Source organism: Dermacentor albipictus, chromosome 6, assembly GCF_038994185.2.
Source record: "Dermacentor albipictus isolate Rhodes 1998 colony chromosome 6, USDA_Dalb.pri_finalv2, whole genome shotgun sequence".
NCBI lineage: Eukaryota > Metazoa > Arthropoda > Arachnida > Ixodida > Ixodidae > Dermacentor > Dermacentor albipictus.
In genome coordinates, this window is record NC_091826.1 from 104317612 (window position 1) to 104345546 (window position 27935).

General features: G+C 45.3%; 1 protein-coding gene across 3 annotated transcripts; it reads right to left on the bottom strand.

Annotated features, from left to right (window-relative positions):
• Positions 1-6468: 6468 nt before the first annotated feature.
• On the bottom strand, positions 6469-27831 carry eIF2alpha (eukaryotic translation initiation factor 2 subunit alpha). 3 transcript variants are annotated; one of them, XM_070520923.1, is made up of 9 exons: positions 27678-27831; positions 27023-27275; positions 25674-25753; positions 25416-25564; positions 22073-22179; positions 18106-18203; positions 15011-15154; positions 9107-9293; positions 6469-6567 (listed from the first exon to the last, which is right to left on the bottom strand). In XM_070520923.1, the coding sequence occupies exons 2-8, from the start codon at positions 27258-27260 to the stop codon at positions 9126-9128; spliced, it is 984 nt and encodes a 327-aa protein (XP_070377024.1). In that variant the 5' UTR covers positions 27261-27275; positions 27678-27831; the 3' UTR covers positions 6469-6567; positions 9107-9125. The 3 variants fall into 3 exon arrangements, with proteins under 3 accessions (XP_070377024.1, XP_070377023.1, XP_070377025.1); XM_070520922.1 differs by lacking the exon at positions 6469-6567 and having other exon boundaries at positions 9075-9293; XM_070520924.1 differs by lacking the exons at positions 6469-6567; positions 27678-27831 and adding an exon at positions 27436-27581 and having other exon boundaries at positions 9075-9293.
• Positions 27832-27935: the final 104 nt, after the last annotated feature.

Below are 27935 nucleotides of genomic sequence, written 5' to 3' on the forward strand. Positions count from 1 at the left end.
CTCATGGCCAGCGAATTGATTTCACCGGCCATTCAGAACAACCGGGGCGAGGACGAGCTGTTAGATATGGAGCTGGTTCCTGCCAATACTTCGAGTTCCCCAGACCACATCGGATTGCAGCACAGCTAATTGAGGAATGCAGAAGCAGGAAAGCGCATTCCAGAGAAGCGGCCGAGCAGACAAGTTTAAGGCAACGAGTTTACATGCCAACAAGTTCGTGCGCCGCCGGGATTAGCAGGTGGGCATCCGACAATGAAGCAGGTGCAGCCCTCCCCTTCTCTTTGTTCGAAGTGCATTGCCAGTCTGCGATGCAAGACCGCAGCAAGCCGCCAGGTGTGACACCACGACACGGGCGCCTACCATTGGCTGAAAGTGGCGTCATCGGAGTGGACTCTCCCATTGGTCAAACATGACGTGACTTGCAGTGCTCGAAGGGTTTATAAGAAGCCTTCCAGAGAGACCTGAGGATTCTGGGACATGCCCTGATTCCCTGATTCTCCTCTCTCGAACTTCTTGCCGCGGGCCGCAGCGTCCGAGTTGCTGCCGGCCCGTAATGTCAGTACGAATGTTACTGGACGCTCACCTCCCTGTACATAATATGTAATTAAATCCTCCCAAGTTGTGGTTTTCATCCCGAAGTCCCGTACCTACAACCCCTACAGCCGCAACAATGTATTTTTTTCCTGTGAGGCGGAGGCACCGAAACGAAAAAAAAAAACGCATAGGAAAGTATCTTGGCCAGAATCTAATGCCTACTTCGGGCACCTAATGGGGCTACGGAAGGAATACCGAAGAAAACATGAGACGCTTGGTCCACTGAGAACCATACGCATACTGCTCAGTATCCTACAGCGGCGAAAGACGACTTTCCGGAAAGGTTCCGCTCAAGGAATGCGGTGCAATCCTTCGAGTCCCCAAAGTGATGGCGGCGAGCGACCATTGTTTTTCTTCTCGTCTGCTAGCCAGAAAGCGTCCAAAACTCTGTCCGATGAAAATCCACTCGGCCAGAGCAAACCGAACGCGCACCGAAGTCGGGGCCATACGAGAAAATCGTATGCGCCCTGGTTGGCTCTGGCATCCCGCGGGTAGGGCAGCGAGAACAACAACAAAAACAAATTGACGAGGCTCAATGTGTCCTCGCGAATAAAGGTCAAAGCAGAAAAAATAAATAAGAACGTATTTACTTTGGCTGGCTTTAGTGTCTTGACATGGATGTTCTGGCGTAAGTAAAAAAAAAATGCTGATATTTTTTTTTTATGTGACATGACGGCACAAATGAACCACCCCAACGCTTCGTCTCATTGCACCTCGCTGCCTGCTTTGTCAACTCGTCTGCTAGTGTGTTGATTTGGCTTGTCTCGTTGTATGTTCCGATGTAAGACTTTAGAAAAGTCAATAGACCTTTGGCGTCAAATGTTTATAACAACACTAAACCCACAAAGTTCCGCAATTGAAAATCTAAAGCACAACTTTGGAAATGTTAATGCACCTTTCACATCAAGAGCTTATGAGATTTATACCCATAAAGTTTCGCAATTGATATCCATGCGCTCCATAGATTCCGTGGCCTCAGTGAGATGCCGCGGCGAGCCCGCTCACCATCAAAGCGCCCTTGAAACTTTGTGCTCGGATGGGACTGCTTGGCGTTATGTGACTCCCGGTGTAAGGGCGTTGCCACGAAATCCAGCCCGAGTTTGCAATCTTCGCGGTTAAATGTCTTTTCGATCATCAAAAAGACATTCTAGACAAAATCCAGTGATTTCCTGCGCCGGGGGTCGCTTTGGTCGGCGGTGCATGGACAGCACGAAAAAATTTCGGGGGGGGGGCTGAAGCCCCATAAGCCCCCCCCCCCTGGCTACGCCCCTGCAGACGGTGTCGGAGCGCCCGGTGCCAGGCCGCAATACCAGTCAGCCCGTAGTGGCACCCGCGGCCACCCGGCTCCCGCCAGAGCCGTGACTTCATCAGAGTCAAAGAGATAGGAGAAGCTATTTACATTAGAAATTTGGACCACCCACAATTAAGGCTTCCGTACTCACTCGCTTCAGGCTTGCCAATGCTCCGCGGGCGTTAAGCCTCGCTCTCCCAGGATGCAGACCACGTGGCTCTCGTACCAACGAATGTCATTAAAAAACACTTGCGAAAACGCTTAGCACGTCGACAAGTTCAAACACACTACAGCCACCGTCGCCTCTCTCAAGAAAGCCCACCGACGATGCTAGCGATCAAAATCCACGCTAGGCCTACGCTTCGGTTCAAAGAAAGGTCTCGAACGAAGCAAAACTGTTAAAACTATCGTCCGATGCCCCAAGAGTCCCACGTTGGGCAGCCAGATGTGGGGTCCTCCTCCGTGCTCTTGGGACAAAGGAACGACAGTACAGTAGTGCAAACAGTCACAAGGGCATTTATTGCACCTTTCATAGATCAATGCCTGCTAGCCGAGTTGCTATCCACAAAACATGCCGATGGGCGCGCGACAAATCTACGAAGTCCGACTCACCGCGACCGGATAGCGGGCGAATATGTTTGCCCCATGCTGGATCCCAATGCCTGGTCGTTCGCGTGTACGGTCACGCGAACGGTGGCGCGTTCGAAGGCGGCCACGCGAGACGGTCTCGCAGAAGCATGGAACGGCGCACGCGCGGCACAGCACGTCCGCACTGTCTGCTGTCCCGAACCAAAGAGGGCGCGCCTTGTCTCTCCCGCACCCAAGTAACCCCGCAGCAGTGCAACACTCGCGCCATCTCTCGCACTGCGCTTGTACCACTCCGACCGCCGCGGGCGCCAGGCCACGCGGCGAAGCCGCACTGCAGGAGCTATGCGGGAGAACAAGATATCAGGGGACGCGTACGTGAGAGTCACGCATACCCACAAAATACACACACACACACACACACACACACACACACACACACACACACACACACACACACACACACACACACACACACACACATATATATATATATATATATATATATATATATATATATATATATATATATATATATATATATATATATATATATATATATATATATATATATGTCACGATAAAGCAGTGCCTACGGAATCGCAAATGCAGATAAGTATCGCGCCGATTGGTGCCCGGCTTCCTAGCTATGATATACATAAGTCACCGCTTACATAAAACAAACCAATGCAATGTTGTCAATCCAAAACAGCTTGCTCGACACGTTTGACCGTCAGGTACATACGTTGTAGTGCATAAAACACAATATCATTATTACAGAGCAAATTAGAGCTTCAACTGTTTCTTAGACCATGCGTATAATATGCACGATATGTGAGATTGTGACGACCGACTGCACTAATTCGTATTCATTTGTTCAGTGTGTTACTGCCATTTCTCAGCATTACGTAACATTGTCACAGTATGCTCGACCGCTACCTGTGAGACCCGAAACTAATTGTCACTAAGACATCAATTGTTAACGTGAAAGGGAAAACATATCCCGTATCATGAGACATAAATACACCAGCTTTTGCAGACAAAATGTTTCGTAAGTTAGGCTTAGTCAGCACAAGGTGTTTTCAGGGAGTTCTCCAAAACTATGAAACCCAGCTGCACTTAAGTGGTAGGAGTACAGCTAGGCATATTCTGCAGCATGACATGACCTAAGGCATTAACATATGCCACTTGCTTCTGAGCGAACGTGAAAGTTGGCTTCTCTGTAGGTAGAGTCCACGTGAGCGGAAGCCCGCCTTAGTCATACTTTGGTTTTCATAATAAAAATCTAGCAATATAAGTACGGGTGTAACGAGAACATTGTGCCATTTTGCCAATTTAGTCCGTAGTCGTGGATAAACAATGTCACATATCGACCAGGATTGAACCTGCGTCATTTCAAATCACCAAGGGGCGCATCGAATGTTCCATGTACGCACTGCAGGAAAGCGGCAGACTCGCGTAATACCCGTGGCTCATGGGCACTCCAAAGCCTTTGAACTAAGTGACATCTACCGGAAAGGCGTTCGCATGAGGTAACACTCACACAACAAAGGGTTATCTTGTTTCTGGTAGGGGTCACTGTGGAAAAGAAGATATCCGAACTGCTATTTGGGCGTAAAGGCATAGCCTCATGCACAGCCCATCAACAACACAAAAATAGTCGAAACACTTTTTAGCGTCAGTGGTAATTTCTTTGCTTCCACCCACGTTTCTTAAAGTTAGCAGATGCCTAATTTGTCTCGCAGTGAACTTACACTGCAGCCATATACTTTCAAATGCATCCAACTGCCCCGTTGCAGGTGTCACCAAATAGCGTTGCTGGGATATGCATCATGCTTTTTTGTATGTTGTTTTGCATTGACCAGATGCACAATTTTTTTTTATCTTTTTGTCAGTTTAAGCGTGCATGCAGCGTGCCCGTCTGTTATGATGTTACGCTTCCTGAAAAAAAATCTAAAGGAGACTGTGCCCTATACCGTGTCGTGCACCATCAAAACTCCTTTTTGTAATGGGTTATAGCACAACTTAAAGGGGTTTGCTTCAAATGACTTTAGTTCGCGCTTGTGTCAGGGGTACAACGCATATGAAGTGAAATCTCAGTTTAAGGACTTTGTTCTTACGAATTTTTCCTTTTAGCGAATTTATTTTTAGATGCATGTAATAACCTGATGTGTTGTAATCTTTCGAGGCAACGAAGTGAACTCAACATCTTGTACCATTAAAGTTTTGAGAGGATAATATGGGTAGAACATTGGTAGGCCATATTTCAGTTCAGGCGATGGGTTGGGAAAGTTTGTCGCTACCTGAAGAAGCACAATTAGGCATGCCAATTGTGGGCTCTGACTGCGTATACGAAGGCAAACATATATTTTAATGCGAAAGCATCAAATGGCAGGTAAATTCCCATTGGTTGCCACACCATGTCACAAGCGCGCCTCGACAGAGATCAGCGGGTGAAATGGAACACCTGCTGCTGCAATAGCACACCAGCTGTTGCGTGAGGGAGGAGGGTATCGCCGCGACGCCACGTTACCAGCGCACTTCGTTTTTGAAAGTCGTCGTGCGGTCCGGATCTCTCTCACCCCCACTGGGCACGCCTGCCGGCCTTGGTGGCCGCTCCTGCTCCCTCGGTCTCTCGTCGCACAGGACGTCGCTGGCATATGGCGTGCATGACTATGGTATATAACTGGTACAGCACGTACCACTATGGTAAATTGCAGCGCAAAACTCGAAGGGTCGCTCTACAGTGTTCAAATGGAGATATTTAAATTGCTTTCGTATTGACAACTCATAAGTGCTTACATGTCCTTGTTTTTTTATTGCTCTTGAATACGTTTTAGGTTCTTTTGGGCCACTTCGTTCTTTTGGGCCACTTTCTGAAAAGTAGTCGGAAATGTTAAGAGAAATTTAGCATAATATACATGGCATATACATGTCTGCACATAAAACACCACTGAAGGATACATTCACAGGACGAGCACATGTGACTTATTAGCATTGTTAGAAAAAGCACTAGCTATGCGCAGTGGCAGATAATTATGGTCTCGTTATCTCACCTTTGCCCACGTGCTTACAAGCTAGCCACATTAGAAATGCACATGCATTACAGTTTTTGATAAATATGCAAGTTCTAATAAAAGCCTTTCAGTTGATAGTAAGCACAATTAATCTCGTGTACTTGCATCGTCTTTGTCTTTTCGCAAATTTTTTAACAATGAATGCACACCAACTTGCCCATTTCGTCATTTTTATGCTATTTAAAGATGCGTCAACTACCCCACCGATCAAGATACAGAGAATTGATTGACAGAATAAAGGAAAGCTAGCTGACCTCACCGTACATTGGCGTACGGTGAGGTCAGTAACTCAGTGAGGTCAGTAACCGTAACTGTCTAGTGCGTAGTTGACATCTGAACGTCAGTCAGCAGTGTGGGGAAGAAATATAATTAAGGGACACAAAGACAAAAAGTAGAAGCACAGATTAAAACACGCACGAGGTTAAAAAGAAAGAGGCGTATGCAATAATGTACGAAGTGGGGCATGTGATTTTGTGTATTTCATTCAGTTTTTGTCATCTAGTACACCTCCTGTGTGACAACATCACTGCTGGTGTATAAGAGAAAATAAAGTATGCTGCAGTCAAGGGTCTGCAGGCTGGCACTTTAGGGCTGTGCATTCTCTAGTTTCCATCCAACTGTGGAACCATATATCATCTGAACCATTATGGGTGTGGGAGTAGCAAACTTTCAGACCGAATCGAAAACGAATTGAATATTTCCACAAACAAACCGAATATTGAATAATGAACAGCTGTTATCACAGTAATTACATATATTCTAGTTTGTAATATTCGCACACCCCTACGGAAGTCTACACCTACATATGCGCCTCAGCTTCTGCATCTCGTGATGGCAGGAGGCATGGATTTACGAGTACCAAGCGCAATTTATCAGTTCTGAAAAGAGAATATGCGTGCAATTATTGAAAATTGGACATACTCTTGGATGGTGTGGAAGTTGCCTTGCTCCATCGTGGTTGAAAAATACAGATGTGCTTGGCGACGCAAAGATCTAGCCTTGGTCAGTGACGATTAAGAACTGCAAAACATTTAATACATTCAATATGGAGGCATATTCAAGCAGTACAACGGGACGAGGATGAAAAGCACACAGCATGACTAACGCCAGTCTAGTCCTGTTCTTTTTGTCCTCGTCCCATCGTGCTTATGTAGTTTAGCCTGAAAATGGGCGCCACAACTGCTGCGATTTTTTTGTATAGTTCCATTTTAACTAAGCTACCCCTGTGGTAATCGGCTACAGGCAAGGCACTTGCACAGAAAAAATTATCAACCTAATTTCTCTCCCTCTAGAACCAAAGTCTGGCTGCTGCAAAGCTTGCTTCCCAAGGATTTTTCGTATGTCCAGGGGTGAGACTCCTTCGTCAATTGCACCATTTTGATACAAACGCAAATTCCTGTGCAAAACTGCACCAAACACAGAAAATTGATGGAAATTGTGCCACGCTGCACCGTAACAGCTTCGGCAGGTGTGCTCCAGCAGCGGCTGTAAACAGCGTGCAGATTCATTCTCCGAAAGAGAGTGCAGCCGTGCTGCACACCGCGAGACGGAGCCTCACACGCAGTATTGCACTTAAAACACTAGACTTTTTGGAGCTTCCAGCAAGTTACTGGCGCGCGCACGCGGTCACTTGGGCAGCTGTTTTTAGAGGGTACTACAATACCGCTGAGTGTAGAGTTACTGTACATGCTACCTTTGGTAGTGTATACAGTAATTCTAGTTGTGTGGGCCGAATGGCGTGGCGCTCCCTATAGCCGAGGCGCAGTCCAACAAAAAGTAGGCCGACAGTGCGGCGGCTGAACAAGATATTAGGGAAGCATGCATTCTGTGGGCGAGTGTCTCTATCCCCAGGGCCGGTATAACACAGAACTATTCCAATCTGTTTTTATGCCCACATGGGCAAAGCATGAGCCATTTTGACCTAATGCAGATTTGGAATAAAAAGGCGCGGTTTGGCCTGAAAGGCGGAGCATCAATTGCGATATCAATTTAGTAGACAGCTGTACGAAGTAAAGATATATAGTAGCTTTATCGGCTGTATAAGGTTGTAAACATTCACCTACTAAATTAACAAGCCTGGTGCCACGTGGGCGCAAGCAGACATGAACACATTTCAGTCGATGAGCGCAGAAACTCTCTGTCAAATGATGGAGTAAGGAAGCGCGGCATTAGCAGTGAGCGAGTTGACCTTCGTGCTACCTCTTCAATGCGAACTAAGCAGCGAAAACAACGCACACGAAGCTATCAGCACTCACACTCTGTCCCCATCGAATATCGCTTTCAAAATTAAGCATGCGCGGCCATGCCATAGCCAGCAGCCGCTCGAGCCCTCTCCCCTCTCGCCCTCTCCCCCAGTGCCTTGCGCAGACACGAGGCGGCGCGCGTCCTCCCCACTTTTTCCCCATGCGCGTGCGAGATTGAGTCACTATCGTCGGCTCACTTTTGCACGCTTTCACTCGCACATGCAGCATATGGTGTGCGGCGACTATGTTATCGCCCCAAGACTTTATACGGAACACCAAGGCAACACCGAAAGCAGGAATCCACCTGGAGTATCCATATAATTGCTATCGCAACAAAAACAGAATTGAATAGCTTTAAGTTATACCAGCCCTCGGTTGATCACGGCTCCCTAGGTCTGCGGTGACATATGGTGACCCAGAAATTGTTACTGCGTCGATTGGACCGCACAATTTGAGAACATTTTTCGCTATCATCATAAACATTGGCACGGGAATACATGTATCTAATTCGATCACAGTGCCACTGATGCTTTCAGCTTTATAGGAAAGCTTGAGGTGTGCCACCGCTCAGGACACTCTTCCATATAACAGTAGGCTATAGCTACAAATTGCACTTGTACTACGTACTTCATGTCGGTTTATTCTGTTTCATATTCCATTATTTCACCAAAATTCAGATTGGCCTTCTCCAAACTGCTTCCAAATGGAACTTTATCTGCTTTGAATTGCTCCAATATGCAATTTTGTCTGCACCAAAACCCAATTTTACTTGCTCCAGAAATTGTTCCAAAATGACTTTGGGCAGTCCCACCCCTGTACCCTAAGCTAAACAAGCCTAATGTACTTACTTTCCAAATTTGTTTGGTCACACTGTTTTGAACTCACCCCACACAGACTCTCAGAGTCAGCCTGTTTAGGGCATATTCAAAACATATTCATAATATGTGTCAGAATTATATTAACTTTTGAATATATAGAATTCCATTTGTAGGTCTGATTAGAAATATATGTACATATTTGTGTTCTAGGGCTTTCTTTTGTATTACACCTACGTAAAGCTCCTGCTGGAAGCACAGGGAGTTTCCATGCTAGAGAAATGCATTTTTTTTTTTGTAAGCTTCAAATTAGTATATAGCTGCTGTGTAGTGATAACCGACTTCAATTACTTGTCCATTTGTTCTGCAAAGCACTGTATAACTCCTTCAAGCATCTAACATGCTTCCTGAAGTTTTGCTCACCAGCTAGACCTCACTGCTTCAATTCCACAGAATGACACACATCGAGTGCAAGGGTTAAGCAGGTTGCTTTATTCTCACCTGGGCCACCTCTAGCAGGTCAGGCCTCAACCATTACTACATTGTCATTGTCTTCAGCACCAGAAGAACCAGAGCCAGCTTCAGCCTCTTCGTCATCGTCATCTCCGTCAATCTCGGCATTCTCCTGTTCAAGGCGATCTAACTGCTTGGCAAGTTCCAGCTCGTCTGTCTCTGTCACCACCTTGGGCTGCATTGAGAACAGAAAAGACATCATTTTCATTACACCAGCACATTAATTAAGTTCACTCCAGCATTTGGTAATTGGATTAAAAAGTGATATTTTTTGAATACTTGTCTTCTATGTCCGAAACTGTTGCACCTAGCATGCAATTGGCGGTGTGACAGTAGTTGTGACATCACAAAAGGGTGGAGAGATTTAATCCTTAAACGTTGTTGTAATGAAATGGTATTACTGTAACAAAATAGTGGATACAGTCAACTTCCATGAATTTCACCCAAATGGGATCAATGAAATTGATTGAATTATCGATGGGTTGAATTAAACAAGGTGCAGAAGAAATGGCAAAACACACTGCTGATACATTTGGCTGTATTTTCCCGATTCCAGCATGCCCTCGAGCGAAACGCGCACCCACTTTCTATGTGTACAAGGCAGAAATAGAAATGATATTGAAGTTCCTAAACAAAATAGGAATCTAACATGCACTCGATGTTTTAGCAAGAAATATGGGCAAGGGTCTAGTATCTGTTGCACAATGGCGGCTAGCTTTTTAATCAACTTCACTGCACAATTTTTCAAAGTCAGCTTCTGCGCAATACATCCCTGTTATTCGGAAAAGCATACAAACGCTTTAAAGGCGGTATATGTATCATGTCCGAGTGCACTGCACAGGAAACTTTTGACCAAATTTTCTAGTAAAAAAAAAAAGGGGGCATATGAAATCTGGCAAGTCCCATAATCAGACATTGTAAGCTACGATTATTGCTTGAAAATCTTCCTACAGCAGGCCAAAAATAGGAGTTTTCGATGGGAGATGTGTGTTCAATGCATTCACTGTCCCCCTAAGCTCCGCTGAGACAGGCATTACCATTAAAGGGGTCGCTATTAAGGTCACCATAGGGATCAGACATGTGCATGCTGACTGGTCAAGTTCAAATTATCTGACGAAGGCCAATTTTAGGATCGAAATAACAAATGTTTGGGACCATAGAAATGCATGGGCACTGGCCTGGACTTTCAGCCTGGATTGAATTAACTGGAGTCAAGTTAACAGAAGTCTACTGTATATCAAAAGGAAACTTTTTTCCAAACACTACAAAGCTTCATAAATAGGTGTCCTTCACAGGCTGTAACACAAACGGGCACTTCGTTGAATACACCAACCAATAAGTACATTCTCTGCACTCACTTTGATAAAGCAAGGTGAATACCAACGATAGCAATGCTTCTAAAGTAAATACACTCACCAGCCAATTATTTGGACGGCTTCAAGGTACCACCACTCGCCCCACACACGTAATGTAAAGGGATGACTCAAAATTCACATGCTGTGCAGTGTACCATTTGATAACTGGACTCCGTCAGAGTGACCAGATGCAAACACAGTGGACTTTCTTTAAATGGCACATCAAGGGACCAGGGAAACAGGTTCCATTTATCAGGAGTTTCATTTACTGAGAGACAAAGCTGAATACAATAACATGAATATAAAACCAACCAACCATGAGGATGGTGTTTTGTTTAAAAGGCAGTTCCGTTTAAGCAATTTCCGTTTACCGAGATTCTGCTCTACTGCCACTGAGATGAGCAGAAAGAGAGGTTATTGTTTCAATCGGTGCCTCCTTGAAACAAAACAGAGAATTGGAGGGAAAGCATTTTTAAAAATTCTACCCTGAGCATACATATACACGGTACTCAAGCAGCAGCAAACAGCTGAGATTGAAAAACAACACATTGTTTTTAGACCACAGTGACTTCTGCAGAAACTTTGGAGGTACCAATTTCACCTGCTTCAGGAACTTGTATCTGTAAGCATGCTCAAAGTATTACATTTACTCTGCTGTAACGCAAATTATTTAAGATAATTTTAGTTGCTTGAATTCGACCCCCGGGTTACGTTCGAATAAAGGGAAAATTGACCATATTAAAAAGGATATTCTAAATCCTGTGGTTTTTTAGCACACGTTCGCAACCTGTACCTTTACACCTTGATCCAAGCCGCAGACAAGTTGACCTAAGTCATAACTTGTTTCTTGTTGGAGTCCACCATTTTTGTGGTGCTTGTGACTGGTATTGCGGCAACGGTGCTGCAGTACTGTGTGGCCATTATAGCAATGAGCAATTTAATAGACAAGAAGCTGGGAAACTCTGCCATGGCTCACCGCCTCGATGTCAATGAGTTTACAAACGGCAGGGACAGCGGAAGGCCCTCTATAAATGCGAAGCCAGTCAGAAGGGCTCTGTGGACCTTGTAGTGGCCTGGTACAGAGCCCGAATGAAATGGTTGCACGGTCTTTTATGAAGTACATAATCTCAAATGACATAAGAAGCCAACAAACAAAGACACCAAGGACAACATAGGGGAAATTAGCTGTACTAATTAAATAAATGATAAATTAATGGAAATGAAAATCAATGAAGAAATAACTTGCTGCAGGTGGGAAACGATCCTATGTGGAACATCCTTTCTGCAGCAGGTGTCACGAGTATGTGATCTTTTAGGGTGAAGGCTGCTGGGCAATAAACCCACACATGCTACTGAAGGCATCAATGTAACTGGATTCGATACCCTCTTTATTTAATGAAAGACAAGAAAGGGAACCGAGGGGCCCAATTTTTTTTAATGATAACATAGGGGAAATTAAAGTTACTAAATGAATTAAAATTATAAATTTATGGAAATGAAAATGGATGAAAAAAAGTTTGCTGCAGGTGGGGAATGATCCCACGTCTTCGCATTATTCCTCTAACACATCGCAGTTGGCTTCACCCACGTAATCATGATGCCTGTGGCAGAAAGGTTGTTCCACATCCGCCGCCATGGTTTGTGAGTGGTGGCACTGGCTAACACTCCCAGGGTTAGTTGTAGCAGTAAAACAGAAATACCCCAGAAAGTGGATGGGAAAACAGCGCTGTGGTAGCTCAATTGGTAAGAGCAATGCACGCAGAATGAGAAGATGTGGGATTGTTCCCCATCTGCGGCAAGCCATTTATACATCCATTTTCATTTCCATTAATTTATCATTTTTTAAAAATTCAATTAGTAAGTACAGCCAAATCTCAATATGTCAAATCACATGGGACCACCGAAAATCGTTCGTTATTCTGAAAAGTCTTTATAGTGAAAGCCTCAAAATTAACCAATCTGCCCATCAACCCATCAGTTCATAAGTTGTCACTGTTCGAGCTATCCACGAAAATGTTGCTGTTGGCTCTTGGCCCGCGCTGTTGCTATTTTCCATAGATTCTGCCAGCATGCACCACCAAAGCACCATATAATAAGTGATGCATGCAAATGTGATGCTGAGAAAACTACTGATTACTGGAAGTGCCTCCAAACGCAATGTTTCTTGTTATTTGTTTTTAAAATTCTTAGCCATGGACACTACAACTGTTCCACTCAAGGCGGACACCTCAACTATTCGAAAGCACAAGCCTGCGTAAATGACACAATCTCGAAACTGGAAAGTTCGTCCAAGTGGCATCCCCGTGAATATGGAGGTTACATTTCTCCGCGCGTGTAGCTAGTGCGGCCGCACAAAATGGCGCAAAAGAAAAAGATGTGTGCAGAAAGAAGGATGAAATAAGAGAGACGTGCTTTTGTTGATAGGCAACACCGGCCTGGGATAAGCATGTGCTTGAAAACCCGATGCATCGTCGCCTCCATAACAGATACAAATTCTCTCCTGTGTTTTTTTTATCTCATGTTTTCCGAAGCGACGCGCAACGGCATCCGCTTTCTGTGCCTTGTCGTCTGCTAGCCTACTGTTTCCTGCTGTGGAGGATACACGGAAATACAGTCAAACCTCGATATATCGAACACGGATATATCGAATTATTGCGTATATCGAACAATTTCTATATCACATGGAAAATCGCATGCATTTTTAATTCTTTATTTCGAACGGGGCCGGACGTAAAATGGATATATCGAACTCCGCCGCCCCAGACCAAGTGCGCTCTGTTGACAGGAGGCGAGCTTTCCCGCAACACACTCGAAGATAGCGGCGGCGCGATCGGCGTTTCAGACTGCTGCGTACGACAGCTGCCCACATCGGTTGCGCCGAGGGCGCCATCTGAACGTAGCGGCGTACACACGCGGCGGCTTGGAGCCAGCACGGCCGCCTGCGCGCACGGCGAGGCTTGCCACCGCCGTGCGCGCGTGATCGAGGCGGCCGTGGCGCCAGTTGGAGCGCTTTGTCGGTGCTGAGCCACACAGCATGTGCATTGAGGACTTCGTTGGCGGTGACGACAGCATCGGAACAGTGGCGGAGTTAACAGACGTGGAGATCGCGGCAGAAGTGACTGCTGAGCGGCCAAACGAAGACGCTGCCGAGGCTGATCCAGCAAGCGCTGATGTTGCCCCGCTCCCGACTGCAACTGAGGCTGTAGCTGCTTTGGCCGTTGTACGCCGCTACTGCGGCGCAATAGAAGGCACTGGACCGTCTCTTGTGGACCGTTTGGACTATGTTGAGGACGCCGTGGTCAAGCACGCGGTTGCCAATATGAAGCAGGCTACGCTGCTTCAGTACTTTCAGCGAACTAAATAAATACCTTGTTTAAAGCTTCATGTGAGTATCTATTGCGCCACGATTGGTTCATTGATTGATTTGCGCTAGTTTTTGACGCGTTTTCTACGTGATTTTATATATCGAATTCTGGCTATATCGAACTATTTTGCGATCACCGCGCTGTTCCATATATCGAGGTTCGACTGTATAAGCATCCCCGGACTTTGGAATATTAGTTTGTAGTACTGAGGTGTTAACATGACACAGAAACTCAATAACGATCGTTATTCTGAAAAGTTTGGTATTCTGAAGTTCGTAGTACTGCAATATTTTACAATGAAACCATAAGAAGTCAGCAGGGGATTTTTGAAAAGTTTGTTAATGTGGCGTTCGTAGTAACGAGATTTCACGATACATACAACTAATTTCCCCTTTGTTGTCTTTGTTTGTTGGCTTCTTATGATATGATTAGTAATAAACAATCGGGCTCCTCAGTTCCCTTTATTCTTGTTAATCTCAAATGAGCAAGACGGCACGGAAGATAACTCGATTCTTGGTCGATTACTTTCGGAGATAGTTTCACTTTAGCAAGACTCGGCTCTTCCCAGACATTGCTCTGGGCACTGATAGCCAGCTTGGCACAGTGCCAGAAACATTTGTGGGGGGGGGGGCTTTTGGTTTTCGCAAAATTTCGCGAAAGTGAAACTGTCTCTGAATGTGATGGCCAGAGAACACCGGTCAAGGAAAGCTCTTCAGATGATGATGATTAGTGAAACCTGGTTTCTGAATTGTGCTTTCTTGAATAAAGGTACCATTCCTTTTACCACTCATCTCGCGTTATGTTTGCAGTCTTATTTTGTCATTTCATGCAACTGGAAAGTCGACTCTCGCATTACAATTGCGGTCGCATTACAGTCTAGTAAATACGGTAAATACCATGAGGTTATGCTTGTGGCATATGACACCCTGAACTGCCATGAAAGGGCAGTGCATGTGTCATCACGGTTTTCTCAAATGCCCTTTCTTTTTGCAAATCTTGTGCCGCTCTACCTTTCAATACCGGTAAAAAAAAACTTCATGGACCCCATTTTTTCTGCAACTTGACACAGCATATGTAAAACTGTACAGTGAGCCTGAATTCGTAAACTCTATAGAAAATTCTGATGAGGTGGCTGATATGGGTGTATGAAGTGCATGGGGGCAAGCACTGACCGGGCTCTGCACAGTGAAGACGCCTCCAGCCTTGCGGATTGTCTCCTCGATCTTGGTTATGGCATTGTTGAGCGCCTCCAGGCCCTCCGTCCGGTCCATGGTGGTCGTGGTCATGACGTACACAGGTGGGGCAATCAGGTTGATCTGCAAACAGTGTGCATGCTCAGCCTCCACACTCGTGCCTATTTCATGTGCTGCGATATTGCACCGGGTGTTTTGCAGCTGCGACTTGCACTAACGCAAACTTTGCACCACCATTTCACATACACCAATCGTGGCAGCTGCGACTTTTGCGTTTGCAAGCACCTGATGGAAGACTGAGTTATTCTTAACATAGGCTAAGCCAACTTACTTTAGTGAAAACTAGAAATGTTTCGTGAAACATTTCTCGTCTTCGAACTCATTACATTACCAAAACAAAAAATAGATGGGCAGGTACCCATGACACAAGATGATTTGCATTGTTAATGGCACCCCATCCATGCCGTGTGGGCAATATTGCAAGCAATATTGCAATATTGCACCATGTCAAACATACTTTAGGAGGATGGCAAAGTGGCTAGCTGCAATGCACTACAGTCAACAACCAATAATTCTGACTTCATGGGGACCGCAAAATATGTCCGATTTATCAAATGTCTGAAAAAAAAAGAAAAAAATATACCCACCGCTGTTTTTCCTTTCGAATCTACTTTGCTTTTATGTATACATTTATTTCTTTATAGCAATTCGTCTTACGTGACGGACGGGTTTCCTCGCTGGGTAGGGACAGAAATGCTTATGCATTTAAAACTCAATTTCAACTGCCTTCTTCAAATTATTGATAAGGCCATGGGCACAGCAGTTATCAACAAAAAGCATTACCTTATGAATGTGTGCCTCAAAGCTTTGATCTAGCCTGCGGACATAGCTCTGAAACAGCAGCTGCGTAATCCAGGCTTTGGTGTTGGCTTCGTACCACATGAGCAGATCCTTGATTCCTAACATCCTGGCCTTTTTGTTTAGCCAGTAACCAGAAGCGTTTCTGTTCCAAACTTGTCCGTGCCCAGAAGAACAGTCATTACTTCTTTACTGTGTTGGTTGCCACGGCAAGGATCTCCAGACACAGTGTCTCATCTAGCAGAAGCTTGCAAAAAGTGCACTTTCATTGCAGTTGAAAGCGTGGTCCAGTGAGTAACGGCCATAATGTTTGCAGCTTTTCAGTGCGGTAATTCACAACCAACGTGTTGTCAACGGCACCACTTTTGCTGCACATTGGTAGGTCGCGAGAGACGGGAATGTGCTGCACTACCATTGTACCCAGCCAGATATTCAAGGCCTCTTCGAGTTGTGGGCATGTGCCTTGATGGAAGCTTTTCTGATGGGCCGTAGCACTATTTCTGCATCGCTTCTAGTATCTTAGCTTTGTTCTCGGTGTAGTCCGAGATGCTTTGTTTTGGAATGCTGAATTTCTGTGCTACTTCAACCTGTGATCGGCTGTGCTGTACAAGCTGTACAATGGCAGCTTTCTGCACCACTGTCACGGTCTTATACTTGCAGCGCTTCATAGCCGCTGCTGGCTGCAAAGGTAGAGTTGGTGCCATGCAGTGCATCTAGTAGATATGTAGTATGTACTATCGAAGCTAGTCCGAGTAGGCACCTGTATGCATAATGTGGTGAAAACATCACACTCAAAACTTTGCTATTACACTCGGTACTACACAGCACGTTCAAAGAACAAAGAATAGTGACCGGTGTTTTGTGAAGCACATCAGTCGACACCAGCAGTGGCAATAACAATCGGCAATGTACGAACCGGAAATTGATGGCGATGGCAATTCCAAATTGCCTACAAGCACCACATTGCTGTTTACGCCGACTAAGAGATTGAAGTACGGCCTCTTAGATTCAACCACATTGTAGGAATATGCTATCTTTGAGGTCTTAACTTTGCTCGACAGCTTTGGCTGCACTGCTGGTGTCAGTTGGTAACCACCACAGCCGCTGATGATGTCCAGATTATAGAATGGCACACCCTAGACTGTCCGGTTGTTGAAATTTTGGTTGTTGTTACACATGGCGTCTATGGGGAAAATGACAGTGCCATGTAGAAGTCCTTATAATCAAACATGTCTAAATGGTGGTTGATTTATTGTCAATGCTTACATATACAGAATTCCAAAAATAAGCTGCTGAACAACAAAGTACATGCTGGCATTCTGTGCACGCTGAATGCACTGTGAAAAGCAATGTGGCATATTTGCATATGGCTACAGTCCACCTAAAGGCACATTCACTCTGGCTCTCTTCTGCACGTAACTAACAACAAGCAGGCTGCACAGCCTGCTTGCAGTGGCCTGAAGATTACTCGCAGACTTGTTCCCACTAGTGGACAGTGCTAAATGAGGATTGTGACTGGCGGAAACAGCACCGTAGGCACGACAGCAAATGGAGTCGACATGGAGGAAATTATTTTGTGTGCAGAGACTTCACAGCAATGAAAGCTCACCTGTCACTGCGACAAGTGATCAAAGGCCAGGCCCACAAAGACCAGCTGCGGAATGAGTCGTATAAACAACTTTTCCTGCGTGACACAGAGCAGTCGAGGCGCTGAACATAAGTACACCTTACGACAGCACACACATATCCTTTCGTCAAACTCCACTTGGTGTATGTCTAGACTTCGCAACTGTTGTTGATGGCTCTCAACTTGGCCATCGTTTACTGCTGACCGTGGACTATACATTGTTCACGAAGATACAACCTGTGGAACGGCACCCTTGTTTTGCATCAGTCCCTGTGAATTAATGTACGAAGCTTGTCATGTGCAATCAGGTTTAGTGAAATTTAAATTTATTGTACTGTTTCTGTAGGTTTTGTTTGAGCGCTAGCTAGTGTCATAAAGTGCAGGTTGTTGTGATTAGAGTTGCACTGTACTTGTATGCTTCTTGTGTATAACCAATATTTCTGATCAGGCCTGGTGAGGGGCCCTTTTAAGCCCGTTTAGTGTCCTTTTCAAGCACATCACAAAAAGCAACCTCACTGCATTACTTTTCTCCTGGCAACTATGGTTTGATGCAAGCATCTTGCAAAATTAGAACTGGTACAAGCCTCACCTTGATAGGCATGTCTTCGGTGGACAGCGACATGCCTTCCCGTAGGGCATGCTTCACAGCATCGATGCCTTCATATTCGTAGCAGGACACCTCAATATCTGGTAAAAAAAGAGTGGAAGGGTGCAAGGAAAGTCAACGTGCACAAACATAAAGTGCATGGTTGTCGGCGATACCGGAGAGAACACATTATTAGCTTCACACATTATTAGCTTCATACATTATAAGAGGCTTAACTCTATACTTCAAGGAAAAACGGCAACAGGCACAAATCAGCTCAACAGTAAGGTTTAATACACAAACTTTTGCATCGGTCAGAAATCAGCCTACCACTCTCAGCACTCAGATCCAGTCGTCGTAGGACTTGCCAATGCCAATATGGTGGTTGCCACAATATACAGTGGGGCCAACAAGTCAATCTGACAAAAATTTTTCGCACCCCCATGAAGTGCCCCACAGGGTCAATGTTGTGTGGCAGAAGTTGCTTACAACAACACTGGCTGAAGTAGAATGTAAAGCATACAGCGCACTTACAATGCTACTGGGTTCGAATGCAATAAACTGGCAACTGTATGCTGCATATCAAGCCTCTCCACCCCCGCCTAGCCTCATGATGATGCACACTGTAATATTTTATTCAAGAATAATGAACTGCAACTGGCTGCAGCACTCTGCTTGTCAGTCTCAAATCATCACTAACGCATTCTTGTGAAAGTGAGATGTGGCAGAATGAAAGCTGCTTTTTTTGTCAATTTTATTTTTTATGAGCAAAGCTTTCTTAGCAACACCTCATGAACTTTGCTGACTGTGACTGCTGCTGTCTTGCAGCATAGGTGTGCGTGACAGTTTCCATAAGGCTAAAGATGTTGGAATGAAACAAGCCATTGACAATCAGCTTTACAACTATATTTTGCATGATACTTTTCTTTGCCATTCACCTCTCAACATTTTTGCCTTGACAAACATCGCCTTCGTCTTAGTGACATCACAGCGTCGACTTCTCACAGTGTGCATTTGCGTGAACTACTGTTTGAATTTTGGCGAAGCTTATGTGAGGAGCAGTGCATAAAAAGAAACATTGCATGAGATTACATATTGCATACGACAATGAAAAAGACAGTTGTGTGCATTGCATTTAGTTTCATAACATTGTAGCGCAGTACTACATGCCACAATGGGCCAGTCACAAAAGACAACGACATACCCAGCATGCTGACAGTGCGCGAGCAGTGGAATCAGCCAAATCAGGCTTCCGGCTAATTGAGTGGGCTCCGCTAAAGATATAATTTGGAGACACCAAGCACCAGTGTCCGGTTTTTCTTCACCGACACCTAATTAACTGCTTCACCATAGTTTCACTTCACATGATTTCCAACACGTGCAATGAGTCTACACAATTTATAGAAATGCAGCAGAAGGCAGAGCTGCAAGGTGAATTGAGTTTGAAGGATGTCAAGTTATCTGGCATGCGAAGCCCATAGTGCTAAGTACAGTAAAAGCTCGTTAATTCGAACCGCAAGGGGAAGCCGCTTCAGTTCGAATTAACGAAAGTTCGAACTAACGAAAGTGAAGGAGAGCAACAGTACACTGCGATTTGGAAGCAGTAGGGAATGTCAGAAATTTGGCGTGTCAGAAAGTGATGGCGTGTGCTGTGGGCACACGCCATCTTCAAGTCGAAGCTCTGAGTCCGACTGTGCCACACCACCGATGTCCACCGAAACAAACGTTAGCCGAGGCTTAACACCATCACAATGAATCGCGACGGCCGATACCTCCTAAGCTGAAAACAGAGGTACACAACCGATTAAGACTGCCGAGACAAAGACGCCGAACATGTGAAGGTGGCGAAGGCCCTGATTCGTTGGTTCTTGATTGCAAGCGCAGCTGCGACGTACTTGATTCGCTGTGTTTTGGCATTTGCCGTGCCATCTCCGCACAGCATTAGCAGCTGTACAAGATTTGCAAAGCGTCCGAGATTCGCAACGGGCAAGAAGTCTCGGAGGTTACGTAGAACGGAGAGGCGGCAGCCGCCGCTGCCTTCTGGCTGACCCCGCGTCGGTTAGATTTTTTTCCGATTTTGCCTTCTCTCGCCGTTCTCTCCGTTTAGGAGGCAATACAACCTTGTGTGTAGGCAGTAGGCGCGTTTCTCTGGCCGTGTGCCAGGCGAGCGTAGTTCGAATTATCCGTGAGGGAACCTTCTCGCGTTCGAATTAACGGACTTTTTTATACATAGACTTCTGTGGAGCTTGGCCGGACCAAATCGTACAGTTCGAATTATCCATAAATTCGAATTATTGAAGTTCGAATTAACGAGCTTTCACTGTATAACATACAGGCTCACCAGAATGTTCTGTACGTGAGGGTTATGTTGCTTCCAAATATACTGGATTAAAACTATCTTATCTCAGTAATACCACAACCCAAAAAGTTAACTGCACACAATCAAGAATGGAAAGAACATTCCAATATGGCAAGGCAACCATTCGGAGAGTAACTGGCATGGCCAGCTGTGCCAATGCAAGAGAACAGACCAATCCACTCATCCTAGCAGTCTACCTTCGTACAGGATTTTTACCTGGATATTCACATTTAGTGCAAAAAAGAAACATGCTGTAATTACTCAATCCTAAGGTCCCTCTCAATTGTAGTCCAGATGACTTTCATGGTTATGACAAAAAAAAAAATCAGGCAGAAACAATCTCGGGATCACTGTCGATGTTAATGTGACTAGCATTGAAGTACTGTAATGGCACACTGTATTGCTGCCACTAAAACAAGTCATGTATGGGGTATCTACGGCAGCTGGGTTCCTCTCTCTCGCTTCCCTCTGGACACGCTGCATGATGTAGGTATAGCCACTGTAGACCTGGGATGGGTATGAGCCACTTGGCCTGTCCTGGTCTCCAATGATCGTCTTCCAACTTGAATCAGTGGGTATGTGCCAGTAGTTGCGAGTCACTTTTTAATGAATGTCTTTGACGGCAACATGGATAACTAGGTATGGATAACTAGGTATGGGTAACTAGGTATGGGCCACTGGGAATGTGCCGCTTTACAAAGACGAAAAACACCCCTTAAAATTTCTCCGATGCTGAGCAGAATTGAACCCACGTCACAGGGGTTCCCCAAGGACAACTCGATGCACTAATAGCGGGCTGCGTGGCACAAATTCACTGGATATGTGCCGCTTTAATATGAACGCCTTTCAAGCCAACGCTATAGCGAGCTGCGCCACGCGTGCACTGGGTATTTTCCACTCTTCGATGAACCTGTCGCCAACTTGGGTCACCGAGTATGAGCCACTGAGTGTCAGACAAGGGAAATATTCTCAGCGTTTGCAGGCACCAGTAGGCCACGCTCCTCATCTTGGAGGTCACGCGCAAACTTTTTGGCAGCACCACTAGACGGTGCAGCATGTCCAGAAAGAAGCACGAGAGGGGAGCCTAGTTACCGCATGGAGCATTTCTCAGTGTTCGCACGCACAGGCGTGCCATGCATTTTGAAAGCCATGAGCAGGCTTCCCAGCAGCGGTGCTAGATGGCACCGAGTGTTCCCAGGGAAGTGTGAAAGAGGAGCCCCACTGCAGTGGTACACACCTCACACCTGTTTTGACGGTGTCAATGCGTTGTGTCACTGTACTGATTCGATACTAATGCATTAGTGTCAATAGTCATCGTGAGATGGGTTTTGCCACAATTTTTTTACTCTAACTTGCAACCTTTGATTTGAATGCAGAAGTATTCTTATAGCACGGGTCATGTGCAAGCATGACATGCGACTTGTGTCCAAATGCGACCCTGATGTCAATACTATTAACACGGTGTCACGCTCTCTTCTGTCACGAGATGGACTGGGCGCTACACAAAGAAACATGCACCCACAAGACAAGAAACATGCGTCACTTCCAGTGCTCATATAATATGTATTTTTAACTTTTTTAATTCTAACATGCATTTTTAACTAGGCGTACCTGCCCTGATCTTGACAGCCTGTGGTGTCAGCCGGTGCTTGATGTTGGTCAAGAGGACTTCTTTTGTCTCTGGGTCAATATCACATTCATCCAAGACCGACACGTCCCTGTCAAGGAAAACAAAAACTATGTTCCAACAATGCACATTTAAGTAATAAACATTGCCCAATACAGTTTGCAGAAAAGCATTCAGTTTTCCAAGAGCTTCAGTTGCATGCAAATTGAACTCCACTGAGGTGCGGTCGAGAGACACTAGGGAAATGCATATATCACTGACATGAAAGTTTTGTGTTCAGATTTTAATGCAGTTAGTATTCTTTGCCAACTTCAGGCACTATGATTCTGTCTGTCTGTCTATCTAGCCCAGGCCCAGTAACCAAAGTTGTATACTTCTTGGGCCATTAGGCATGTGCTTGTGGTCGTCATTCCAGCTTCGACATCAGACGGGGTCTCCTCCCTCCATTATTGTCATGTTGCCATTGTATCATTGTCATCACCTCAGAAATATCTCCCCATTGTTGGCATGCCATCATCCCACCATAATTATACTGTCATCATTCAATTATGATTATGTTGCCTGTAGGGCTCAGGAGTTTTGGCCTCGGAGTCTGATGTCACACAGAGTGCGACTTGTACCTAGGTCATGCTACGGTCATGCTCTAGCCTATGGTAGCTGGCCTCTACTACCGGGGCATCACATGGAGGCTAAGCAGGCCCACCCCATCGTCCGAGCTTATTTGATTAGGGTTGCTTCGTTAGTGGAGAGTATGTGGTCGAGAGGACGAGGAATGGAGCAGGGGGTTTAATTACATACGAGAGGCAAACTGTTACAGAACAACATGAGATACTCGTACTGGCCTAAGCATGGAGCACAGTACATCATTCTCGTAGCATAACCTACAGGTCAGACCAGACTACATCTTTCTGGCAGAGCACACAGCACACTCCAGCAAACCACTTTTAACCACTCTGTCCTACCTAGATCCCTACGCCAGGAAAATCTGCAGTCACACCATCTTTCAATAGGAGCACTCGTAGTCACTTTGAAGACAACAGTGCGGACAGTCGCTCTGGTACCGTTGTTCACAGAACACAATCATAGAAATACTCCCGGGCGCACACGGATCACTATCCCAGAGAAAGAAGGGGATGCTCGTAGGTAGGGGTGTCACGCTTGACTCTACATGAACATCTTAGCTCCTAGTACGGCCCAGCACTTGGCTGGTTGTCTTTCAATCAACTTTGGCAGCTAGCAGTGGCTGCAATGAAACAGTGTAGAATGCAGTTTCCCAGGAGTTTCTTGGTATCAGCGTCGTGGTCGGTGACCAAGCGCCATCCATCAACCCTGTAGCCGCCAAACATGTCTCACCTTAGTGTTGCCGCTGGCCTGGCTAAGGCACCGTATTGTGATCTTCAAGAAGCAATTCATCGCAGTAAAGCAGGAGTGGCTGGAAGGTCGCTTCCTCCGCCAGCCAATCGTAACATGCCGTTGTCAAAGCATCGTTGTGATCATTTCATCATCGTCATACCATTATCATCAGACCATAATTATTTCAGAACTGTCATCTCATTGTCACCATAGTGCCTTCATTGTTACAGTGATGTCATTCCATTGTCACCGCCATGCATTCGTTGTCAAACTGTCATGATGCTGCAGTGGTCGTTCTATCTTTGGCATCCGATTCTCCTAATTACATTGTCCTCATGTCATTGCCGTCACACTCTTGTCATTATACCATCACCATCGATTCAGAATCATCCTATAGTCATCATGCATTCACTGTTTCATAGATGTCATTCGTCCGTCACTGCGTTATTGTCATGGCTGGCACTGGCAATGATTCTGTAAGTTTTTGCCTGTCCAGTATTTGGGTGAATGCAAGCTGACTGTGCGTTATACTGAATGAGTGTAGGTGTAAATGTGAAGTGCCTGCGCGGTGCTGCCACCTGGTGGCACAGAGCTAAATGAGACAAACACAGAGCTAATTTAACAAGAGCCAAGTGTATTCTACTTTGCAGCTGCTGTAAATTTTTGGTAGAAGCATAATCTTGAATATGTCTTCCATTTGGAAATAGTGCGCGCGCGCGGACGTATGCGTCGGAGGATTAAAAATTAAATGCACGGAGCAGCATGACCCATCTGGTTCTAGTACGGTAGCTCGGCGAGCACGAAGCACTGCAAATGCACGCAGCAAAAGAGCAAGAGCGGCACTAGCGTCCAACCGAAATGAAGTGGCAGAGTCCGCATTGCCATACCATAGTCAGCACAAATCGTACATGATACGAGACTGACAGCAATGCCGGAATGCTTTCTGCTTAATTGTGCCTTTAAGCCTTTATTCTTGCGTATATCACTGGGCATAAAACCATGTTGGTGGCTGGCTGTGTGCTTTTATAACCGCGTAGCTGCCATCCATGATCGCGCTGATAACTGCTGTGGTTTTGTCTGCAGTGGTTAGGGCAAATAGCAATTTTGTTTGGCTTGGTGTAGGTTTTGTTTTGACTTATAGAAACTGCAAGAAATGCTACAATGACAGGAAAACTGCGCACAAAACAAGAGTTTACTGCAAGACATGCAATGTTCCGCTTAATTGTAGTGCTTGCAGTTAATTTTTGGTAGCGAAAAACCTGTTGACTGAAAATTTTACATTTTTTTCGGAGATAGTGCCTATTAGACGGCATTCTAATCTCAAAATTTTTTATTAAACATTTTTTTTTCTTAGTCTGCATGTCTTTACAAACTTTGTTCAGTTTTATCCTACAATCTTGACTCTGGCAATTTACATCTTTTTTATTACATATATATTGTTAATTAATAGAACATTTTTGCGTGAAAAATGCATTCATTCTGCTTTTTATGCATTACATAAACTGTTGAGTGCACTAGTTCTCTTAGAAAAAAAAAAAAACCTCACTTAACATACAAAATAAAAAACACCTATCTTCTCCATGGTAGGAAAATAGTTGAGCTTCTTTAGGAGCACGGTGTACTGCAGGCTCACACGATGCTTGAGAGGCGTAATTTTTGGGCTGTGGCTGCCACATGCAAGAGCCTAGCACATCTGTTTCCTTAAGCTCGTTTCTGTGCATCAAGCAGATGGCAACCACAATGTGGTTCTGAACATACCAGTGCTAATCTGTTTACTGAAAGGGCATGCATACAAACTTAGATGAAAAACCCACTAACTATACTGGTCACAATGTGCTGTACAGAGCAGTTAACTAACAATGATACCCCACATGAGTGGCTGAAGTGATTACCTCTTCTGTTGCTGAATCATACACATTCAAGGTACATGGAAATTCACAAGCGGCAATGGTGCACCTTCACCAAGACACTCACGTAACAGCCAGCTTGAAGACGTCGTATGATGCTGTGGTCTTCTTGAACTTGTCATCGAAGTACCAGGCGGTTTTCCTGTACAGTTCTTCGAGCTGCTCATCTGTCTCGAACTTGAGCGTTTCAGCCACATGCCGAAGAATGCTGTTCACCTGCGCACGCACAGCAAAAGTTGCAGCCACCAACACCCTCTCCCTGTCGTTTCTTCTTCAAACCCATTGCATCACAAGGAGTCGGCAAAAGGGCACCGCTAATACTCACAGCTCTGCCCCTGGCAAACTTTTCTTCACATTTTGTGATGTCCTCCGGGGATACTCGCCGTTTGGACAAGTCAATGTAGCCTGCAGAATGAAGCAAAAATGGCAAGAAATACATTTTAACCAATGTGAAAAGTGTGCCCCACTAGTTCCTTGCCAGGGAAGAGAGTGTGCATTAAGTGAGGCATACTCACATTGCATTTATGTCGAAAGGTCCTCAAACCACTTTTGAACAAAGCAAGACAACGTTGGCTATTTATCACAGAAGCTGCCATGAACACGTGAGCCAAATATTACCGTACTACATGTAGCAGACAATTTACTATACATTGTCAAACAGTGAAAAATCGCTTACTCTTGCTTTCACAATGTCGCCCTGCAGCACCATCGAAAGAAGCTGACCCACCAACGCTACTAGCTGATTTTGTGATCGCAAGAGCATTCTGAGTAATACACGATTGCTAATTTTGAGTTAAATAAATGATTATTATATATGTCTGCAATCTCAAAAACACAGGAATACCATTTAATTTTATCTTTGCACTACGCATGGCTGCGTCTGCTGCACGTGGCCTCCAAAATGGTAGCGGCATGCTGCGACGAGCCCTTTCGCCGCCGCGACACTAAACCATTGGAGTAGTACATAGGGCTGAGGCTTTGCCCTTTTGGCTTCTCTGCTTTGTAGCTTCCATTGCACTAGTGGAAGCAAAAGGACAGAGAAAGTTGGTATCAGTGTGATAACTCCACTTAATGTTGAGAGTTTTGAAAATGTTTGGAGCATGAGATTTATGAGACGTCCTTTAACGGCGAGGACATTCTATAGTCAGTTTAAAAAAGTGTTTCAGGACCCCTTTAAATATTTCAAGACTAATTTTTCGCAGATGTTGAGGAGCTGAAAACTGTTGGAAACGCCAGAAAGAAAATTTTCAAAGCGATACGTTGACCTATTGCCATGCCAACGCATTCATGCTGCCCACTGTGCAGTTATTCAGTTTGTGCAAGCTGCTACGGGCACTCGCACCAAGAACGCGGCAAATACCACTTCAAATTGCAGCTGCAGACAAAAAGGCTACAACGCACGTTTCCCTGAAGCAATATTCAGAAATGCGCCTTAACTTGAATCTCATGCTTGACTTGGTCACAATAACGCCTGACGTGATAGCGCCGAAGGAAAGGCAATGAGCACCTTGGGGCATATTCATGTCAGGCGTTACCTTGACCAAGTCAAGCACGGGCTTCAAGTTAAGGCGCACTTCTGAGTAGGGGAGTTAATGCCTGTTCTGCACGCATTTAGCTCTCAAACGTTGTGCAAGGCAGCTACAGCCCGCCAGAGAACCGTGCAGCGAGACATACCTTTATCCTTGTCCACCCTGATGACGACGACGCACTCGCTGCGGCCGACGCGGATGAGTTTGTTTATGGAACGGATACGACGCCTGGACAACTCGGAGAGCAGGATCATGCCTTCGATGTCGTTGTACTCCAAGAGTCGGACGTAGGCGCCCATTTCGGCAATCTGCCTGACGTTCACCATCACCACATCCTCGGGCTCCGGGTATTTTTGAGAGTAGAAGCGACACGAGAGAGGCATGGTGTGGCCGTTTCTCTGAAAGTAATAAAAAAAAACATGTTCTGCGTATGAACAGATGATACCAGACGGCGGTAAAGGCACGTCTCCGCAAACATAGCCTAAACGATGTGCATTTAGGAAGGGGGGAAACGACCAAAACGTAAGCCGGTAGGCAATACGCTACGACGGCACTAACGGGTGTCGGTACTTTAGTCGATCACGTCAATACGCAATTCACGGTGAAGACAAAAAATTGGGCGCGTGAACGAAACGCGTGGTTGAAAACGTCGGCCAAGAGAGCCAGCGACCGGCCCACTTTTACCACATGCCTTGACAACCGCACTGCCGGTGCCGCTACCGGCAGCTGCAACGCGATTAACACGCGTTTGCTCTATCAGAAACGCCGCGCGATGCGACCAGCCTTATCACTTCACTTACGCTAAGTCGTCAAATGCAACCCAGGTTTCAAAACTGCGACGAAGCGGCACGCGAACAGCGGAAAATAACTCAAACCAACATGTGGCAGCAGTTTGAGAAAGCCATGAACGTGAAAAGAGACAAACAAGTCGGAAGTGAAACAAGAAACAACACAACTTCGTGGTTTCGTAGTAATTTAAAACCGTAATAAACAGTCATTAGTAATAAAAACAAAAGCATCATCAACTATGCTAGCAAGTAACAATTTTTATTGCTAAA